General features: G+C 42.1%; 1 protein-coding gene across 1 annotated transcript; it reads left to right on the forward strand.

The window, feature by feature from the left end:
* Nucleotides 1-473: 473 nt before the first annotated feature.
* On the forward strand, nt 474-5,292 carry LOC123144889 (uncharacterized protein At2g24330). Its single transcript, XM_044564140.1, has 5 exons — nt 474-1,104; nt 2,091-2,235; nt 3,617-3,726; nt 3,842-4,262; nt 4,434-5,292. Exons 1-5 carry the CDS (start codon nt 844-846, stop codon nt 4,676-4,678), a joined length of 1,182 nt encoding a protein of 393 aa, XP_044420075.1. The 5' UTR covers nt 474-843; the 3' UTR covers nt 4,679-5,292.
* The last annotated feature ends 14,905 nt before the right edge of the window (nt 5,293-20,197 follow it).

Consider the following 20,197-nt stretch of genomic DNA (forward strand, 5'->3'; position numbering starts at 1 on the left):
AAAGGAATTTCATAATAGGATTTTTATAGGATTTGGGTCCTTAGAATTTTTTTCCTATGATAGTCGTTTGATTTATAGGATTGAAATCCTTAGGTTTTTTCCATAGAATTCATTTGTACTACATTTTGAAAAAAACTTTTCATCTACCAAATGAGATGTCCAACAACTCAACATGTGTAGAAACCCTACTCGCACACGGATCATGGTGTAGTGCCAGTTGGATCTCCGAGCAGTCCGTGGCTGGTTTCTTTAATGCGCCGGCAACATCGATGGGGCCACATGGAGGCATGATGGACGACGCGTGGGGAAAGCCTCCAAATCCCAGTCCGGTGCCGGTAGATCGGAGCAGGTGCCTGCCTTCTTTGCGAGTTTGTGCCGTGCGTGTTGACTGGCTCTTTGCCAATGCCCCCGAACCCAAGGCAGCACACCCCCCTGCCTCTTTGCCAAGCCACCGAAAGATACACAACTTTGCTTCCCGATCGCTTTCTCTACGCGATGAAACTCGCCCCGAAAGCAGCGGAATTCGGTGCTTTCGTGGTCTGGTTGTAATCGACCACAACCGTTGATTGATTTCGCAGGCCCGGACGAACGCGTAACGGGCATACGGCACAGTACGACTTCGTTCCATTGCTTCTGTGGTCGGACGCGTGCGTTCCATCGTCCTCATTTCTCTCCTCCCCCCACCACCCCCACCTGGACGCCGAATCACCAAAAAGTAGTGCTGGGAGTTCTCTCGAGAGCCAGCAAGGAGGCAGCGCGGAGGCCAGGCCACCGTCGCGTGGCGTCCCACCACCACCACCACCCCATCGGATCCCGCGGCGCGCAGATCCGCCAGCCCCGGCAATGGCTTCCACGCCGGCGGACGGAGCAGGCGAGCCGGTGGAGGCCAAGGGCAAGGGGAAGGAGGAGGGGGAGAAGAAGAAGGCGGGGGGAGGGGTGCTGGGGAGGATGTGGCGCGGCCTCTTCGGCGGCCGCGAGGACTACGAGAAGCGCCTGCAGTACCTGTCCAAGGAGGAGGCCGCCGTCCACGCGCGGATGCGCCGCCGGACCCAGTTCTCCCGCCGCACCGTCCGCAACATCATCGTCCTCTCCGTCATCGCCGAGGTCGCCGAATCCCCTAACCATCCCGCTCTTTGTTCCTTCTCGAATTTACTACGCGTATGTATGCTATCTGAGATGATCATGGTCTGGTCCAGCGGCTGCGGATGCGCCTAGGTTTGGATTCGCGGCGATTCCATTTGTTCACGCTCGGAGATTTGGCTGTCTCAATGTTTTCTCAGTCGAACGTTGGGAGTTGTTTCTTTCCGTGTTTCTGTGCGTGCGCGTACGCGGTCGTGTGCGAGATTCGGAACATGCGATTGTGGTGTTATATTTTCCCCGGAGGTTAAAAGCGAACCAGCTTTATTGGAACGAAGTAGACAGAGTGCTTGCATAGTTCAGGATCATCCATGGTGATTAGACATGGCCAGTTGGCCACATGGGCGGATACACTGCGTTTCTGGTCTTAGATTCTAGAGTAGATCTTCTCACTGGGAATAGATGCACAGATTTTGGCTATGATTGTTCTCTCAGATATTCATGTTCACAAGTCAATGCTATTTGTGGATTCCTTTCCTTTTGTAGTTTATTACTGTGAATTTGAGAAGTTTATGCAAGCCTTTTGTACACTTGCCCAAAATGTTCAGTTGTGTGCTACTATTTTCAAAGTAGAAATTAATGTATGTTTAATTATATGCTTAGATTGTCAATGCATAATGCTGCGCAATCTGTGTATTTGCAGGAACATTATTTATAATCTAGTTGCAGTTTGTTGTATTTGAGGTTTCATTAGAACAACAGTAAGTAGGATTGCCGAGACGGTTTTTTTTTTTTTGAGTATCTGCTGAAAAGGAAACACTGGTTTCCTCTTAAGCTGTGGTGAGAGTCTGTTTTGGGGATTCACAGTTTGCCTCTGCGCTCCTCTAGTTATGTGAATTATTGAGTTCTGCACTTCTATGAATTACAGTTATCTAAGACCAGTAATGGCTATTTTTGTACTAAATATCCAGCAAGCAATTTCTGCGTTCTTAATAGTTAGGTCCTTTTCTCAGGCTGTGGCTGTTGGTTATGCTATCATGATGACAAGAGACGAAGATCTCACTTGGCAAATGAGGGCAATTCGAGTGCTGCCTATGTTTGTTTTGCCTGCCATATCGTCTGTGGTATATTCAGCAGTTGTAAACTTCACAAGGATGCGTAAGTACTTGAAACCCCTGTCAGAATTCATAATTAGTGATCCTCATATTTGAACTATTTTTGCAATTTTTTTAATTATTCTTAGTTAGTCCTGCATTGCTGCTGTCATCCTGTCATGTTTATATGATTATGTGTCGAATGTGACTTCTGTAAACTATATCTTTGGCTTTAATATTGTGAAGTATAGACCACTATGTTTTCTTTGGGTGCAGATCAACAGTATGTCGTAGTCTGGCACACTATTGTACTTGTCCACGGATGTCGGTGTGAACTATATTTTTAAGTTTCTGGCTTGAATTAAAATAATTAAACTAATTTCCATTCTTCTCATTTCTGATAAGTATGCAATACAAAACAGTTTACAATATATGTATGCACTGGCACACACAGCATTTTCACTTCTTTGCACATATTTTAGTTGTGGTGCTTCTAGTTTGACTCATGCAAGTCTTTTTACTTTCACTTGTGTGCAATCTTATCAGAGGTGATAGATTTCCTTTAGTTTTACCTATCTTCCTAAAATGGTTATGCTTCTAGCAAAAGGATTGTTGTGGGGTTTGACTTCAGAGGTTGTAATATGTAGCTTGTCTTACAGAACTTATGTTTATGCTTTATAATGCGAACTTTGCATTTTAGCTGGAATGCTGTTTTGTTTATTCTTTTCTTTTGTCATTCTGAAATTTGATGGCAGTCAGTGTGTATTGAATTGCTTGGGACTTATATAAGTGTAAATAATATCTCCATGAAAGTGGTTGTTGTCCCCCTGGATCCTATTTATCCGAATAGAAATATGGTGTGATTAATTTTAGCCGAAAGCAATCTTAGGAAGTGAAGATGGAAGCAGGGATTATCGGTTGTCTTTATTGCCAATTCTATTGAAGTCTTGCACGTTAATCATCTTTCATATTTCGTACAGAAGATATACTCCCTCCGTTCACAAATATAAGATGTTCTATCTTTTTTTGTGAATCGGATGTATGTAGACACATTTTAGTGTGTTTGTTCACTCATTTCAGTCCGTATGTAGTCCATATTGAAATATCCAAAACATCTTTTATTTGTGAACTTGAGGGAGTATTTGGCAAATTATTAACACTCTATTTGGCATAACTGCTGTGTCACAACAAATATTGATAGTTGCATGATTGCTTGACATGTTAAGTGTTGGAGATTTGAATCTTCTCATGTCTAAATTTGCATGCTTGTTCTGATACACAAATGACAAAAGGACAACGTTCTTTTTGCTAGGAAGGATCTTGGCACTAATGTTGTCTTGTGATATGTATTAATATGTTAATCTTGTCCAGTACTAACCTATATGATTTATCATCTTATCAGTACACCTTGTTAGTATCATTGAATTACTTCCCTGTGTTCACAGTTGAACGGAAAGATGAGAAGACACTTGAAAAGTTGAGAGCTGAAAGGAAAGCCAAGATTGATGAACTGAAAGAACGGACGAATTATTACCTTACCCAACAACTTATCCAGGTAAGCGGTCATTGGTCAAGCAATTGAGTTCATTACTTCGGATAGAATTTTATCATGGCATTCACACAACAGTACTAAATGATGACAAAGTGTATCCCATCTTGAACATGTGCAGAAATATGATCTTGATCCAGCTGCAAAAGCTGCTGCAGCTTCGGTTTTGGCATCTAAGCTGGGGGCGGATTCTGGCTTAAGAGTACATCTTGGGGAAGAACCAAATTATGATGCAGCAGTGGTTATGAGCAACAATGCTGAGATATTGCCATCAGATGGGCTGAGAAACAGGAAGCAGCCCAATGCAAGAGGCAGCAGGACTGGTAGCACTACAGCTGCTCATACTTCGGCACAAGGTGTTGAATCCAGCCCAGCTCTTAATGCTGGCCTGGAAAACGTACAGCCTACAAGGGTTGTAGAACATTATCAAGGTTCTGGGGCAAGTGATGGTGGATGGATTGCAAAAATCGCTGCCTTACTTGTTGGGGAGGACCCATCACAGTCGTACGCTTTGATCTGTGGCAATTGCCATATGCATAATGGTATGTATGAGAAACAAAACTCTCTGACCCTTTTAGCTACTCCCTCTGTCTCAATATTTAAGATGTTTTTTGACACTAGATAGTGTAAAAAAAAGTCTTATATTTTGAGGCAGAGGGAGTATTTCCTTGGGAAGAATGGACGCATGACCTACCCAACTTACTAATGTGCAGGCTTGGCCCGGAAGGAAGATTACCCACACATTACATACTATTGCCCACATTGTCATGCTCTAAACACATCAAATAACTCGATGGGGCAATACTCAGGCTCCAACTCAGGCCCATCGACCCCAGTTGCTCCTGCTGATGTGATATCTGCTACCAGCTCAGTAGTAGAGAGTGAATTGATTAATATGGCTACAGTGCAGGAGTTGCCAAAGGAAGAACACGCAGAGAAGGAAGTGGAGGCAAGTTGAAGCGGGTCCGTACTATTACTGTTGATCTTTGTGAGATTAGTTCATATCGCCGTGTTTGAACTGGTTTGAGCCGCAGATGTAGCACTGTTGTAAAATTGGAAATAGGTGACCTATATGATCCACAGCAAAACCAGTACAATAATTGTTTAGCCAGTTTGTCATGGACACTTGAGAGGACGAATTTTGTTGGCAATGGGGACTGCCGGAGTGGAGAATGGCAACGTGCTGCCTGGCAAGTCGAGGTTGGAAAGCTATGAGGTGGAGGCGAACAGGTGAGATCAGTCGGGTGACGTTGCAACATGGCGGTGGTGTAAAAACATAGATATGATCGATGCTTCTATTTTACCCATATTTGTGTGGCAGTTGCTCCGTTGGAGGTGCGGAAGTTTTGACAGTGTTTGGAAATTTACGGTCACAGCTTCTTTTTGTAATCTTGATAGCATTATGTTTTGCTGACTGATGTCTCGTATCCTTGGAGCGATGATGCTCCAACTTGTAGTTTCGTTTTGCCTGGGCTAACGGCTAAGCTGGGTTAGTGGGTTGTATGCTACTGCTTGCGAGTTGGATGATGTGGGAAGTGTGGACCGACTGCTCAGTAACCTGTTTACTCTTCAGGGTTTTCGTGTCATCAGATGAGAATGGACTCGAGCCTCGCCCCCCGCTACAATAGAACATCATCATCTAATCACCCCATAACTTTTCAGTTTTTTTTTAACTTTCAAACATGGATTCCACCAAGTTTTCTTTGAATTTGGTTTCCGTATGATATTCACATTGGTGCACACACTGATTTTAATTTTTTGAGAAAAAACACAGCAACGAGGTTAGACGTATTGGCACCGTTGGCTGAGTCCAAGTTGTTGGTGTCGCTGCGTGATTCTCCACGGACGGACGGGTGAGATATTGGGTCACCGTTTGCTGAGCCCAAGATGGAGACGCTGTTCCAGTCCTGGGAGATAGGACGGGTTCGATATTAGGTGTAGGGCTTACCGAGCAGAGTGATTTTTTTTTTCTTTTTGAGAAACTACTTGGGAGTAGCCCAGAGAAAGCTACGTTTTTCCATATTTGCTCTCTACAAAGCAGGGCCAAAATCCTTTCCTCTAAGATGTCTGACGACTCTGAATCTAGTATATGGATGTCGACTAGTCCTGGCCATGGGAAGCCCGGCCCCGCTTCCCAGGCCTGACGCTGCTCTCGGGCCGGGCTCGGGCCTAAATTTTGAGCCCGATGGCTGGGCCGGCCCGGGCCCGGGCCTGCTGTTTTTGCGCTTTTCTGAAGGGGCCCGGCCCAAGGCCCGAGACCCGGCGTGCTTTTATGCGTTCAGGCTAGGCTTGGGCCCAAAAAACAGGCCCGATGGCCGGGCCGGGCCGGGCACGGACCTAGGTTTTTCGCCTCGGGCTTGGCTAGGCCTGGCCCGAGGTTTGGCCAGGTATACTGTCGACGGACGTGGTTGGCTGGTCAAGAGTCAGCCCAGCCCAGGTGGTGGTGTGACCACTGACCATGTCTGGTGACCGACCCTTGCTCCTTCCGTGGGGCTTCTGCTGGATGTTCACTGTGCGGCGACTATTATTCTGTGCTAGTACTTTGTGTTTGCCGAGCTCCAACGGAAACAATCTACCCTCCATAATGGTTGCTTTGTGCGTGTTTCTTTCCCGATCCAACAATGATGACTAACATGTGCATCTCAGTCATACCTGCTTTGAATAAACCTTTTCTGCCCACCAAGCCAAGCATGCTCACCAATAACAAACATACTTTTTCAAATGACCACGATCTCCATTCACACTGGTAAAATCGCCTCCTTCTACTTTAAAAATAAATACTAGCAAAAGGGCCCGTGCATTGCAACGGGAGAAAAAAAACATAATCTCAAATGCCATGACCACATTTTTCTGCATCACCGAGATACACTATCACTCAAAATTTTGTGAAATCATGAACAATTTTTTAAATCATGAATATTTTTTAAACTCGTGCACATATTTCAAATCATGAACATTTTTCAACTTCGTGATTTTTTTACAAATTTCTGAACATTTTCTAAAATCAAGAACCTTTTTTTGAATTGATGCACATTGTATACTATTTGTAAACATTTTCTTAAATTATGAAATTTTTTATGACAACTTTCTTGAATCAGTGAACATTTCTAGAATCGAGGAACATTTCTTTTGGAAATTGGTGCAACAATTTTTGAAATTCACGATCATTTTTCTATTTAGCAAACATTTTTTGAAATGCATGATCATTTTTTGTCAACGAAGATTTCATGAAAAAATAAACTATTTTGTAAGTCATGAACAATATTTGAATTTTAGTGCATTTTCCCGTTCATGAATATTTTTTAAATTGATGAAAATTTGTTCAATTTAATTAACATTTTGAATACATGAACTTTTTAAAAAATCACGAACTTTTTTTGATTTCCCAAACATTTGTTTTCAAAATTTTGACTTTTTTTAATACACAAATATTTTTTACAAAATCACGAACATTTTTTGAATCCACAAACATCTTATGATTTATTAAACAATTTATTTCGAAGTTATCATTTTTTTAATTTCTGGAATTTTTTTAAGTCCCGAATTATTTAAAGTAGAAGGGCTTGTGCGTTGCAACAGGAGAAAAAACATATCATAATCTCCAATGACCGTGATCACATTTTGCTGCATCACCGAGATAAACTATCACTATCAATTTCGTGAAATCATAAAAAAGTTAAACCCATGAACATATTTAAAATCATGAACATTTTTAAAATATGTGAACACTTTACAATTTTTGAACATTTTCTAAAATCAGGAACACTTTTTGAGTTCATTACCATTTTATACTATTTGCTAACATTTATTTAAAATTCTGAGCATGTTTTAACAATTTTCTTGAATCAGCGAACGTTTCTAGAATGGATGAACATTCTTTTGGGAATTGGTGGAACAACTTTTGAAATTCACAAATATTTTTTGATTTAACAAACATTTTTTGAAATGCATGATCATTTGTTGAATCAGTGAACATTTTATGAATGAATAAACTATTTTGTAAGTCACGAAAAGTCTTTGAATTTTTACGATATTTTCCATTGAAGAACATTTCTTTAATTGGCGAAATTTTGTTCAATTTCATCAACTTTTTTTAATGCACGGACTTTAAAAAAATCATGAACATTTTTTATTTCCCGAACATTTGTTTTCAAAATTTTGAACTTTCTTTGAATAAGTAAACATTTTTTTTATAAAATGGCGAATAGTTTTTGAATCCACAAACATTTTATGACTTATTAAACATTTTCGTGCACAATACTCAATTTTTTTTAAATTTTGGGAACTTTTTTGAAGTCCCAAATTATTTGAAGTAGAAAAAAAATGAAAAGGGAAAATAAAAAAATGGAATTATAAAAAGGCCACCTGGACATGTGCTAGCCCAAATGGGTGCGCCGCGTCTTCTCCGAGTGCGCAAAGTGCAGTATAGGAGGTCCCTACTCCATGGGCCAGCCTAGGCGGGGGATTCCGGTGTGTGAATCATTTTTTTTATCACTTATAGGTGGCATGGGTCGGTAATATTTTACAACTTTGGAGGCAATTTCCGTGATGTACCGCAAGAAGGAATAACCTCTTTATTATTAGTCATAAAAAAGGGTACAAGATTTTCCATATTCATTAAATAAGAGAGAGTTTAACGACGTTCAATAATCAGAAGGCCAAAAGTTAAAAAGCCAACTCTCCCTGCATAATACTCCATCTGTCCTGGAATTCTTGCCACAACGTACATTTTGCAAGAAAAATACCTCTACCTTTTCCCGATAGAACTAGCAGTCCCCTGTTCCCCTCTGACCGCCCAGCTCTCCCGCACAGTTCCCCGTTGCAACTCCCTACAAATCCACTTCCGCCGCGCCGCAACTTCCCCTCGAAGCTCAAGGAACGACTTTTCCACTTCCTTGAGTCCCTCATCGTCGCTTTCCTCGAGTCCCTTGTCGCCGCCTTGCGAACGACCCTCCTTCCTTCTCCATGGCGAGCTCCTCCCTGTTGTCTCCATCCTTGTCTGCCATCAAGCAGGACATAAGCAGGCCATGGTGGCAGCCAGATCCGTGCATGCTCGTTAGGATATGGATGCCATGGACTGACTGGGAGGACAGTGCAACTCAACAAGATTGCAGAATCTTCGTGATCAGGTCAAAGAAAAGAAATGCTATAAGTGATTCTAGAATTTTCTACCACGGTTGATATGAAAGGCTGTACATGACATATAGAGACTTCAGTCGAACTTGCAGCTGAACCATATAGGTTGGGAAAATCCGTGCAGACCTTCATGGTATGCAAACGAAATATTGTTGAAACAAAAAATGAACCTATAATACATAGAGAAGCGTTGATGGGCCCTGACTCCAGAATTGGCTATACGTCAAAATAATCCGAGATAGTATCCATACACATAAATTCAAGTTTAGAACTTGATGGACCCTCTGAAATACTTAAAGTCTAAAGTGTAGTGACGGATCTATAGATTGACAAAGATAAAAATATTTTATAATGCTTGACTTGTTACAAATAGTTTATGACAAAACAAGGAGTTGATTATGACGAGATTGTCTCATCGTAATAATACTTAAAGTCATTTAGGATTAAACTACAACTACTAAATATTTCAGTTGTGAGACATAAAAGTGGGATGTTAAAATAATTCCCATGAGATGGAAATAGAACAAAGGTTGCATATTTGATACGATCCAAGGTAAAAAAAAATTGATTCAAAGGATCCTAGTAAGTGTGCAAATATGAAGAAAGCATAATGGAGTTGGAATCTTCGTCCCGATGAAATGGTCAAATAATTTGATTTTGTCGAGGAAAGCAAAGATGTTTGTATTTACAAGGAAGTTAGTGGGAGCATGATAATATTTATAAACACTATATGTGCATGAAAAATTGTTGTTTGAAAATTTCTTGACATAGATTAAGACTTTATTGAAACTAGTTTTTCAGTAAAGAAATTAAGCAATATATAGTCCTGGTATTAGAAATATGATCCATGGAGATACTAGTGTCTAATCGGGCTTAGTCAAAATACATATTCACACAATACTAAAGCAGTTTAGCAAGAAAAATGCCAAGAAGAGTTTCTTGACAAAGTCACATGGAATGAGTTTTAAGCAAGAGTTACTATTCTGAAATACTGATGAGAGAAATGCATGAATTCAATTGCACTTGTATTAATTATATTCCATGGTGTTGCTACTTGTGAGCTACGTTATGATGAGTCCAATTTACGTGATGTTTTCCTTTATATTTTGTGCCTACAAGGTGGGCTTTGTGGAATTTTACCGCGTTCGCGCACTTCTTTTTGTCGATGATCCTTCAGGTGCTCTCTTTTGGAACAATATTCATTTAATGGAGAAAACGCTAAAAAATGGCAGTGGAATCACGTATTAAAGGTGATAAACACATTCCATAGAAAAATCAAGTAAGAAGGCCAAAGAAACAACCATTGTCGTGCTTCCAGAGCTAACGACGGTGTTCCATGCGACCGCGCGCTTGCATGAGTGGTCGTTTGATGCGCCACCGCCTCGGGGGGATCAGCTATTTTCACCCCGCCAAAACGGATTGTGAGGGGGATGAATAGAGACTCCAGAAACTCATCCAGAAGGCAGAACCCTAGCCTCCGCAACCCATCCGGAGGGAGGATCGACCAGGAGAAGAGGGGGATTCCTCTGACCGCACGAGGAATGGCATCATCATCAACATCTACATCGTCACCACCTTCATCATCATCATCATCGTCATCCACATCCTTATCATCTGTAAAATCAAGAACCCTTGTGGATCCTTTGGTGTGTCGGATGAATCATTCCCCCATGTACTCCATGACCATCACCATGATAATTGTTGTTCTTATGTGTGAGTAGACCCCTAGTTCCCGGGGATATGGATGAACCTTGGTATGTGTAGGATCTGAAACATTTATTATGGATATGAGATCACCTATTGAATGCTTAGTTTAATAACTTTGTTAATGTTGTGAAGGGGCACCACTCAGCATTTGTGCCTTTATTGGCCACATAGTATATCACTGTCTTTGCATAGGTTTAGGATGTGGAGGTAACTCGAGGTGACAGTAAAAACCTACTGCTCCTAACCTTTACAAGTGACCTGGGAGCATGGAGAACCCTTAGTGAGGCCGCGTCCACGGGGAAACCCTTAATTACCAAGAGTTGTAACCCTCAGGGGGAGACTATGATGGTGGCGTGCATGGCACGAAGTCTACCATGAGTAGAACATGTTCTGTACCGGGCTCCTCCCAGCATAATCGACAACAGTGGCTCAAGTATCCGCTCCATGCTATGTGTATGCATAGTAGTACTAGAAACATGCCAGTGGGGATTCCAGACTCCCTGAGAACGCCTTTTCAATTCTGTTGTTTCACTGTTATTTACCATCCTTGCCTTTAATTTACTTTCCTGCTATTTAGTTACACATCACTAGTTCACTCAATCCTTATTTAAATACGCCCTCACTCTACTTCAAGTCTACAATTATCTGCAGGCACAAAGCTACATAATTCTTTACAAGGGGCAAAAGCCTGATTCCTGTGCTCCCTGTGGGATCGATACTCTTACTTCAAAAAGGCTACAACTAAACTCTGTGCACTTGTAGGCTATCAAGCTTTTTTTGGCGCCGTTGCCGGGGAGCTGAGCGCTTTTGGGCCTTGCCTTGATTTTTGAATTATTTTGTGATCTAATGGTTTTTGTAGACAAAGAGCAACCATGGTCTTTCAAGAACAAGTTTATCAGGTAGGTGCCGAGTTAGTAGCAGGACTGGCTCGAGGAGAGAACTTTATAACAACTCGTCCTGACCTACCTGGTAAAGTATATGAGATAAACCCTCGGTTAATTGCCATGATAAAAGAAAATATATTCCGAGGTGATGCAACCGAATGTCCTTATGAGCATATTGACAATTTTGATCTTGCATGCGGAACTCTTCAGTTGTAGGACTTAACCAATGACAAGCTCAAAGCAAAAGTATTTCCCTATTCTCGCCAGGGAGAAGCTAAAAGATGGCTAAGATGTCTAGATATATATATCCTGAGTAGCTGGCCGAAATTATTGGCTGCTTTTTCCTCTTATTAATTATTTTCCTCAAGGAAAGCTATATACAATCAGGAGGAAGATAAGCAGTTTTGGACAACGGGAAGGTGGGAAGCTAGTGGACGCATATATAAGGTATCGTGAAATACTTCTTGCATGCCATGAATATCATTATCCTGAATTTTTAATAGTCAACTTCTTTTATGGTGGGCTTAATCCACAAAGTAAACTTGCTTCTAAAGGTTCCTTTTTGGGAACCGAGATATTAGATGCTTGGAGTTTACTTGATAGGTGAAGGAAATATGCCCTAGAGGCAATAATAAAGTTATTATTTATTTTCTTATTTCATGATAAATGTTTATTATTCATGCTAGAATTGTATTAACCGAAAATTTAATACATGTGTGAATACATAGACAAACATAGTGTCACTAGTATGCCTCTACTTTGACTAGCTCGTTAATCAAATATGGTTAAGTTTCCTAGCCATAGACATGTGTTGTCATTTGATTAACGGGGTCACATCATTAGAGAATGATGTGATTGACTTGACCCATCCGTTAGCTTAGCACGATGATCGTTTAGTTTGTTGCTATTGCTTTCTTCATGACTCATACATGTTCCTATGACTATGAGATTATGCAACTCCCGAATACCGGAGGAACACTTAGTGTGCTATCAAACGTCAGAACGTAACTGGGAGATTATAAGGATGCTCTACAGGTGTCTTCGATGGTGTCTGTTGGGTTGGCATAGATCGAGATTAGGATTTGTCACTCTGTGTTTCAGAGAGGTATCTCTGGGCCCTCTCGGTAATGCACATCACTATAAGCCTTGCAAGCAATGTGACTAATGAGTTAGTTGCGGGATGATGCATTACGGAACGAGTAAAGAGACTTGCCGGTAATGAGATTGAACTAGGTATTGTGATACCGACGATCGAATCTCGGGCAAGTAACATACCGATGACAAAGGGAACAACGTATGTTGTTATGCGGTTTGACCGATAAAGATCTTCGTAGAATATGTAGGAACCAATATGAGCATCCAGGTTCCGCTATTGGTTATTGACCCGAAGTGAGTCTCGGCCATGTCTACATAGTTCTTGAACCTGTAGGGTCCGCACGCTTAACGTTCGGTGACGATCGGTATTATGAGTTTATGTGTTTTGATGTACCGAAGGTTGTTCGGAGTCCCGGATGAGAGCACATACATGACGAGGTGTCTCGAAATGGTCGAGACATAAAGATTGATATATTGGAAGGTTATATTCGGACACCGGAAAGGTTCCCGGGGTCACCGGATAAATACCGGAGTACCGGGGAGTTACCGGAACCCCCGGGGGGGTCAATGGGCCTTAGTGGAAATAGAGGGCAGCAAGGGAGCTGTGGGGCACGCCCCCCTAGGCCCAAACCGAATTGGTTTAGGGCTTGGGGGCCCGCCCCCCTCTTTCCTTCTCCCCTCCCCCTCTTTCCTTCCCCTCCTAGTTGGACTAGGAAAGGGGGAACCTACTCCTAGTAGGAGTAGGATTCCCCCCTTGGGGCGCACCCTATGAGGCCGCCGGCCCCCTCCCCTTGCTCCTTTATATACGGGGGAGGGGGGCACCCCTAGGACACACAAGTTGACAGTTGTCTTAGCCGTGTGCGGTGCCCCCCTCCACAGATTTCCACCTCGGTCATATCGTTGTAGTGCTTACGCGAAGCCCTGCGTCGGTAACTTCATCATCACCGTCATCACGCCGCCGTGCTGACGAAACTCTCCCTCGACCTCAGCTAGATCTAGAGTTCGTGGGACGTCACCGAGCTGAACGTGTGCAGATCGCGGAGGTGCCGTACCTTCTGTGCTAGGATCGGTCGGTTCATGAAGACGTACGACTACATCAACCGCGTTGTCATAACGCTTCCGCTCTCGGTCTACGAGGGTACGTAGACAACACTCTCCCCTCTCGTTGCTATGCATCACCTAGATGGATCTTGCGTGTGCGTAGGATTTTTTTTGAAATTACTGCGTTCTCCAACAGTGGCATCCGAGCCAGGTTTATGCGTAGATGTTATATGCACGAGTAGAACATAAAGAGTTGTGGGCAATAATAGTCATACTGCTTACCATCATGTCATACTTTGATTCGGCGGTATTGTTGGATGAAGCGGCCCGGACCGACATTACGTGTACGCTTACGCGAGACTGGTTCTACCGACGTGCTTTGCACATAGGTGGCTGGCGGGTGTCAGTTTCTCCAACTTTAGTTGAATCGAGTGTGGCTACGCCCGATCCTTGTTGAAGGTTAAAACAACACACTTGACGAAAAATCATTGTGGTTTTTGATGCGTAGGTAAGAACGGTTCTTGCTAAGCCCGTAGCAGCCACGTAAAACTTGCAACAACAAAAGTAGAGGACGTCTAACTTGTTTTTGCAGGGCATGATGTGATGTGATATGGTAAAGACATGATGCTATATTTTATTGTATGAGATGATCATGTTTTGTAACAGAGTTATCGGCAACTGGCAGGAGCCATATGGTTGTCGCTTTATTGTATGCAATGCAATCGCCCTGTAATTATTTTTACTTTATCACTAAGCGGCAGCGATAGTCGTAGAAGCAATAGTTGGCGAGACGACAACGATGCTTGAATGGAGATCAAGGTGTCAAGCCGGTGACGATGGTGATCATGACGGTGCTTTGGAGATGGAGATCAAAGGCACAAGATGATGATGGCCATATCATATCACTTATATTGATTGCATGTGATGTTTATCCTTTATGCATCTTATTTTGCTTAGTACGACGGTAGCATTATAAGATGATCCCTCACTATCAAGGTATAAGTGTTCTCCCTGAGTATGCACCGTTGCGACAGTTCTTCGTGCTGAGACACCACGTGATGATCGGGTGTGATCAGCTCTACATTCACATACAACGGGTGCAAGCCAGTTTTGCACACGTAGAATACTCGGGTTAAACTTGACGAGCCTAGCATATGCAGATATGGCCTCGGAACACTGGAGACCGAAAGGTCGAGCGTGAATCATATAGTAGATATGATCAACATAGTGATGTTCACCATTGAAAACTACTCCATCTCACGTGATGATCGGACATGGTTTAGTTGATTTGGATCACGTGATCATTTAGATGACTAGAGGGATGTCTATCTAAGTGGGAGTTCTTAAGTAATATGATTAATTGAACTTTAATTTATCATGAACTTAGTCCTGGTAGTATTAGCATATCTATGTTGTAGATCAATAGCTTGCGATATAGCTCCCTGTTTATTTTTGATATGTTCCTAGAGAAAAATCAGTTGAAAGTTGATAGTAGCAATGATGCGGACTTGGTCCATGATCAGAGGATTATCCTCATTGCTGCACAGAAGAATTATGTCCTTGATGCACCGCTAGGTGACAGACCTATTGCAGGAGCAGATACAGACGTTATGAACGTTTGACAAAGCTCGGTATGATGACTACTTGATAGTTTAGTGCACTTATACGGCTTAGAACTGGGATTTCAAAAACGTTTTGAACACCACGAGCATATGAGATGTTCCAAGAGCTGGAATTGGTATTTCAGACTCATGCCCGAGTCGAGAGGTATGAGACCTTTGAAAAAGTACTTAGCCTACAAGATGGAGGAGAATAGCTCAACTAGTGAGCATGTGCTCAGAATGTCTGAGTACTACAATTGCTTGAATCAAGTGGGAGTTAATCTTCCAAATAAGATAGTAATTGACAAAGTTCTCTAGTCACTATCACCAAGTTACTAGAACTTCGTGATGAACTATAATATGCAAGGGATGATGAAAACAATTCCCAAGCTCTTCGCGATGCTAAAATCGGTGAAGGTAGAAATCAAGAAAAGCATCAAGTGTTGATGGTTGACAAGACCACTAGTTTCAAGAAAAAGGGCAAAGGGAAGAAGGGGAACTTCAAGAAGAACGGCAAGCAAGTTGCTGCTCAAGTGAAGAAGCCCAAGTCTGGACCTAAGCCTGAGACTAAGTGCTTCTACTGCAAAGGGACTGGTCACTGGAAGTGGAACTACCCTAGATACTTGGCGGATAAGAAGGATGGCAAAGTGAACAAAGGTATATGTGATATACATGTTATTTATGTGTACTTTACTAGTGTTTATAGCAACCCCTCGGCATTTGATACTGGTTCAGTTGCCAAGAGTAGTAACTCGAAACGGGAGTTGCAGAATGAACAGAAACTAGTTAAGGGTGAAGTGACGATGTGTGTTGGAAGTAGTTCCAAGATTGATAGGATCATCATCTCACACTCCCTATACTTTCGGGATTAGTGTTGAACCTAAATAAATGTTATTTGGTGTTTGCGTTGAGCATGAATATGATTTGATCATGTTTATTGCAATACGGTTACTCATTTAAGTTAAGAGAATAATTCTTGTTCTGTTTACATGAAGAAAACCTTCTATGGTCATACACCCAATGAAAATGGTCTGTTGGATCTCGATCGTAGTGATACACATATTCATAAATATTGAAGCCAAAAGATGCAAAGTTTATAATGATAGTGCAACTTATATGTGGCACTGTCGTTTAGGTCATATTGGTGTAAAGCGCATGAAGAAACTCCATGCTGATGGGCTTTTGGAATCACTTGATTATAAATCACTTGATGCTTGCGAACCATGCCTCATGGGCAGGATGACTAAAACTCCGTTCTCTGGAACAATGGAGCGAGCAACTGACTTATTGGAAATAATACATACTGATGTATGCGGTCCGATGAGTGTTGAGGCTCGCGGCGGGTATCGTTATTTTCTGACCTTCACAGATGATTTGAGAAGATATGGGTATATCTACTGTGGCACCCCGGCTCAGAGAAACCGGAACGCCCCGTATTCCAGCCCAGAGATCAAGGAGAAGTCTTCTGGAATACAACACTGCTTAGCATAGAACAAAACAACTCTTTATTACATGCTATAATGATACAAGGGGATTACATCGGCACGGCGACACTACGCCTGCCACGGTTGCTCTATTCAAGCAGCAGAACAACACGATGCAGCGGAAGAACTCTAGCAGCAGAACAACGATGACAGTGGTGAACTCCACTCCGCAGGGACTCTGGCTGGAACGCTTATCCTAGCTCGCACGATCGGAAACCACGACAAGCAATCAAGCAATCACGGCATGACCTGCAAACTGGCATGACACGCCAGGTCAGTACATTGAATGTACTTGCAAGCTCACAATAACCAGAAGCATTCAAGACGACAACAACATGGCAATTACAGGTTAAGCAGGAATTATCATGAGATCATCAGGATAGCATGGCATGAACGACATGAACATGATACAGCTAGAACAATATGAGCATGGCATGAACATATAAATCTGACGATACTAGCATGCAACATGATGACACTATATGCACCACTTATTCTGCTCGGGTTACCTCGTAACCATCACATGCATCACTTACCAACCTCGGACATCACACGATCATCTCAGGATCCAATCAAGCTTGGTATAAACAATACCGTAGTAATCATTAAATGACCACAAGGAGCTTGATCTTTACCCACGATTCTCGCACAACATCACGAATATCCAAGAACTCGGTATCCTTGATACCACGGTGATCATTCACGGATCACAAACGGAACCACCCTGGGCTCAACGGGTTACCTCGTAACCAAACGGTGATCATTCACGGATCACATAACCAACTTATATCATCATCGAACCAGGTTTGTTATTAAGCACATTATTATTAATACTGTTGACCCACAGTGTGACCAACTACGAACTGGGCCCTTATCCGTGGGCGCGGCTATCGATAGATTTAATATACACTTTGCAGAGGTTAGTACACTGTACCCACACCACGAAACCCATGGCCTCGCACTCCCATTCGGGTGGACTGATACGTCTCCATCGTATCTACTTTTCCAAACACTTTTGCCCTTGTTTTGGACTCTAACTTGCATGATTTGAATGGAACTAACCCGGACTGATGCTGTTTTCAGCAGAATTGCCATGGTGTTATTTATGTGCAGAAACAAAAGTTCTCGGAATGACCTGAAACTCCACGGAGCTTATTTTTGGAAAATATTAAAAATATTGGTGAAAGAATCAAGGCCAGGGGGCCCACCACCAGTCCACGAGGGTGGGGGCGCGCCCCCCTGCCTCGTGGCCCCCTGTTGCTCCACCGACCTCAATTCGAACTCCATATATTTTCGTTCGAGGAGAAAAAAAATCAGAGAGACAGATTCATCGCGTTTTACGATACGGAGCCGCCGCCAAGCCCTAAAACCTCTCGGGAGGGCTGATCTGGAGTCCGTTCGGGGCTCCGGAGAGGGGAATCCGTCACCGTCATCATCATCAACCATCCTCCATCACCAATTTCATGATGCTCACCGCCGTGCGTGAGTAATTCCATCGTAGGCTTGCTGGACGGTGATGGGTTGGATGAGATTTATCATGTAATCGAGTTAGTTTTGTTAGGGTTTGATCCCTAGTATCCACTATGTTCTGAGATTGGTGTTGCTATGACTTTGCTATGCTTAATGCTTGTCACTAGGGCCCGAGTGCCATGATTTCAGATCTGAACCTATTATGTTTTCATGAATATATGTGAGTTCTTGATCCTATCTTGCAAGTCTATAATCACCTACTATGTGTTATGATCCGGCAACCCCGAAGTGACAATAATCGGGACCACTCCCGGTGATGACCGTAGTTTGAGGAGTTCATGTATTCACTATGTGTTAATGCTTTGGTCCGGTACTCTATTAAAAGGAGGCCTTAATATCCCTTAGTTTCCGTTAGGACCCCGCTGCCACGGGAGGGTAGGACAAAAGATGTCATGCAAGTTATTTTCCATAAGCACGTATGACTATATTCGGAATACATGCCTACATTACATTGATGAATTGGAGCTAGTTCTGTGTCACCCTATGTTATGATTGTTACATGATGAACCGCATCCGGCATAATTCTCCATCACCGATCCAATGCCTACGAGCTTTTCACATATTGTTCTCCGTTTATTTACTTTTCCGTTGCTACTGTTACAATCATTACAAAACCCAAAAATATTACTTTTGCTACTGTTACCGTTACTTCCATATTATTTTGCTACTAAATACTTTGCTGCAGATACTAAGTTATCCATGTGTGGTTGAATTTACAACTCAACTGCTAATACTTGAGAATATTCTTTGGCTCTCCTTGTGTTGAATCAATAAATTTGGGTTGAATACTCTACCCTCGAAAACTGTTGCGATCCCCTATACTTGTGGGTTATCAAGACTATTTTCTGGCGTCATTGCCGGGGAGCATAGCTCTATTCTTTGAGTCACTTGGGATTTATATCTGCTGGTCACTATGAAGAACTTGAAAGACGAGAAAAAAAATTTATCCCTCAACTACGAGGGGAGGTAAGGAACTGCCATCTAGCTCTGCACTTGATTCACCTTCTGTTTTGAGTAAGCTTGCGACACCTAAACCTGCTTTTGCTATTAATTCTGATATGTCGCATGTTATTGATGATGCCACTTCTGCTATGCATAATACTTATGATGAAACTACTTCTATGCTTGATACTACTGTGCCACTTGGTGAATTTCTTGATGAACAACTTGCTAGGGCTAGAGAGAATGAAATTATTGAAACTGATAATATTGATGAAAGTGATGATGAAGGCTCTCCCAATAAATATGAATTGCCTGTTGTGCCTGAGGGCTATGTTATGGATGAAGAAACTGCTAGAGACTTTCTTGCTTGCAATGATAGAAGTGATCTTAAGAAATTATTTTTTTTTTGACTGGGGATCTTAAGAAATTATTAGCCAAGCTTAAACAAAAAACTCTGAATGCTAGAATGAAATATGATCTTTCTTATGCTACTTCACCTATCTTTGTTACTGATAAGGATTATGAATTCTCTGTTGATCCTGATATAATTACTTTGGTTGAGTCTGATCCTTTTTATGGTTATGAATCTGAAACTGTTGTGGCACATCTTACTAAATTAAATGATATAGCCACCCTGTTCACTAATGATGAGAGAACTCGCTAATTTTATATCCTTAAAATATTTCCGTTCTCATTAAAGGGTGATGCTAAGATATGGTTTGATTCTCTTGATCCTGGCTGTGTGCGTAGTCCCCAGGATATGATTTATTACTTCTCTGCTAAATATTTCCCTGCTCATAAGAAACAAGCTGCTTTAAGGGAAATATATAATTTTGTGCAAATTGAAGAAGAGAGTCTCCCACAAGCTTGGGGGAGGCTTCTCCAATTACTCAATGCTTTGCCTGATCATCCTCTTAAGAAAAATGAAATACTTGATATCTTTTATAATGGACTAACCGATGCTTCCAGAGACCACCTGGATAGTTGAGCTGGTTCTGTTTTCAGGGAAAGAACAACGGATGAAGCTGAAATTCTATTTAATAATATGTTGACTAAT

Source organism: Triticum aestivum, chromosome 6D (assembly GCF_018294505.1).
Source record: "Triticum aestivum cultivar Chinese Spring chromosome 6D, IWGSC CS RefSeq v2.1, whole genome shotgun sequence".
In the NCBI taxonomy this organism is placed as follows: domain Eukaryota; kingdom Viridiplantae; phylum Streptophyta; class Magnoliopsida; order Poales; family Poaceae; genus Triticum; species Triticum aestivum.

Coding starts and splice junctions, on each gene's coding strand:
- LOC123144889 (XM_044564140.1), top strand. CDS start 844: ATGGCTTCCACGCCGGCGGACGGAGCAGGCGAGCCGGTGGAGGCCAAG. Junction 1,105..2,090: donor TCCTCTCCGTCATCGCCGAG/GTCGCCGAATCC, acceptor TCCTTTTCTCAG/GCTGTGGCTGTTGGTTATGC. Junction 2,236..3,616: donor TGTAAACTTCACAAGGATGC/GTAAGTACTTGA, acceptor CTGTGTTCACAG/TTGAACGGAAAGATGAGAAG.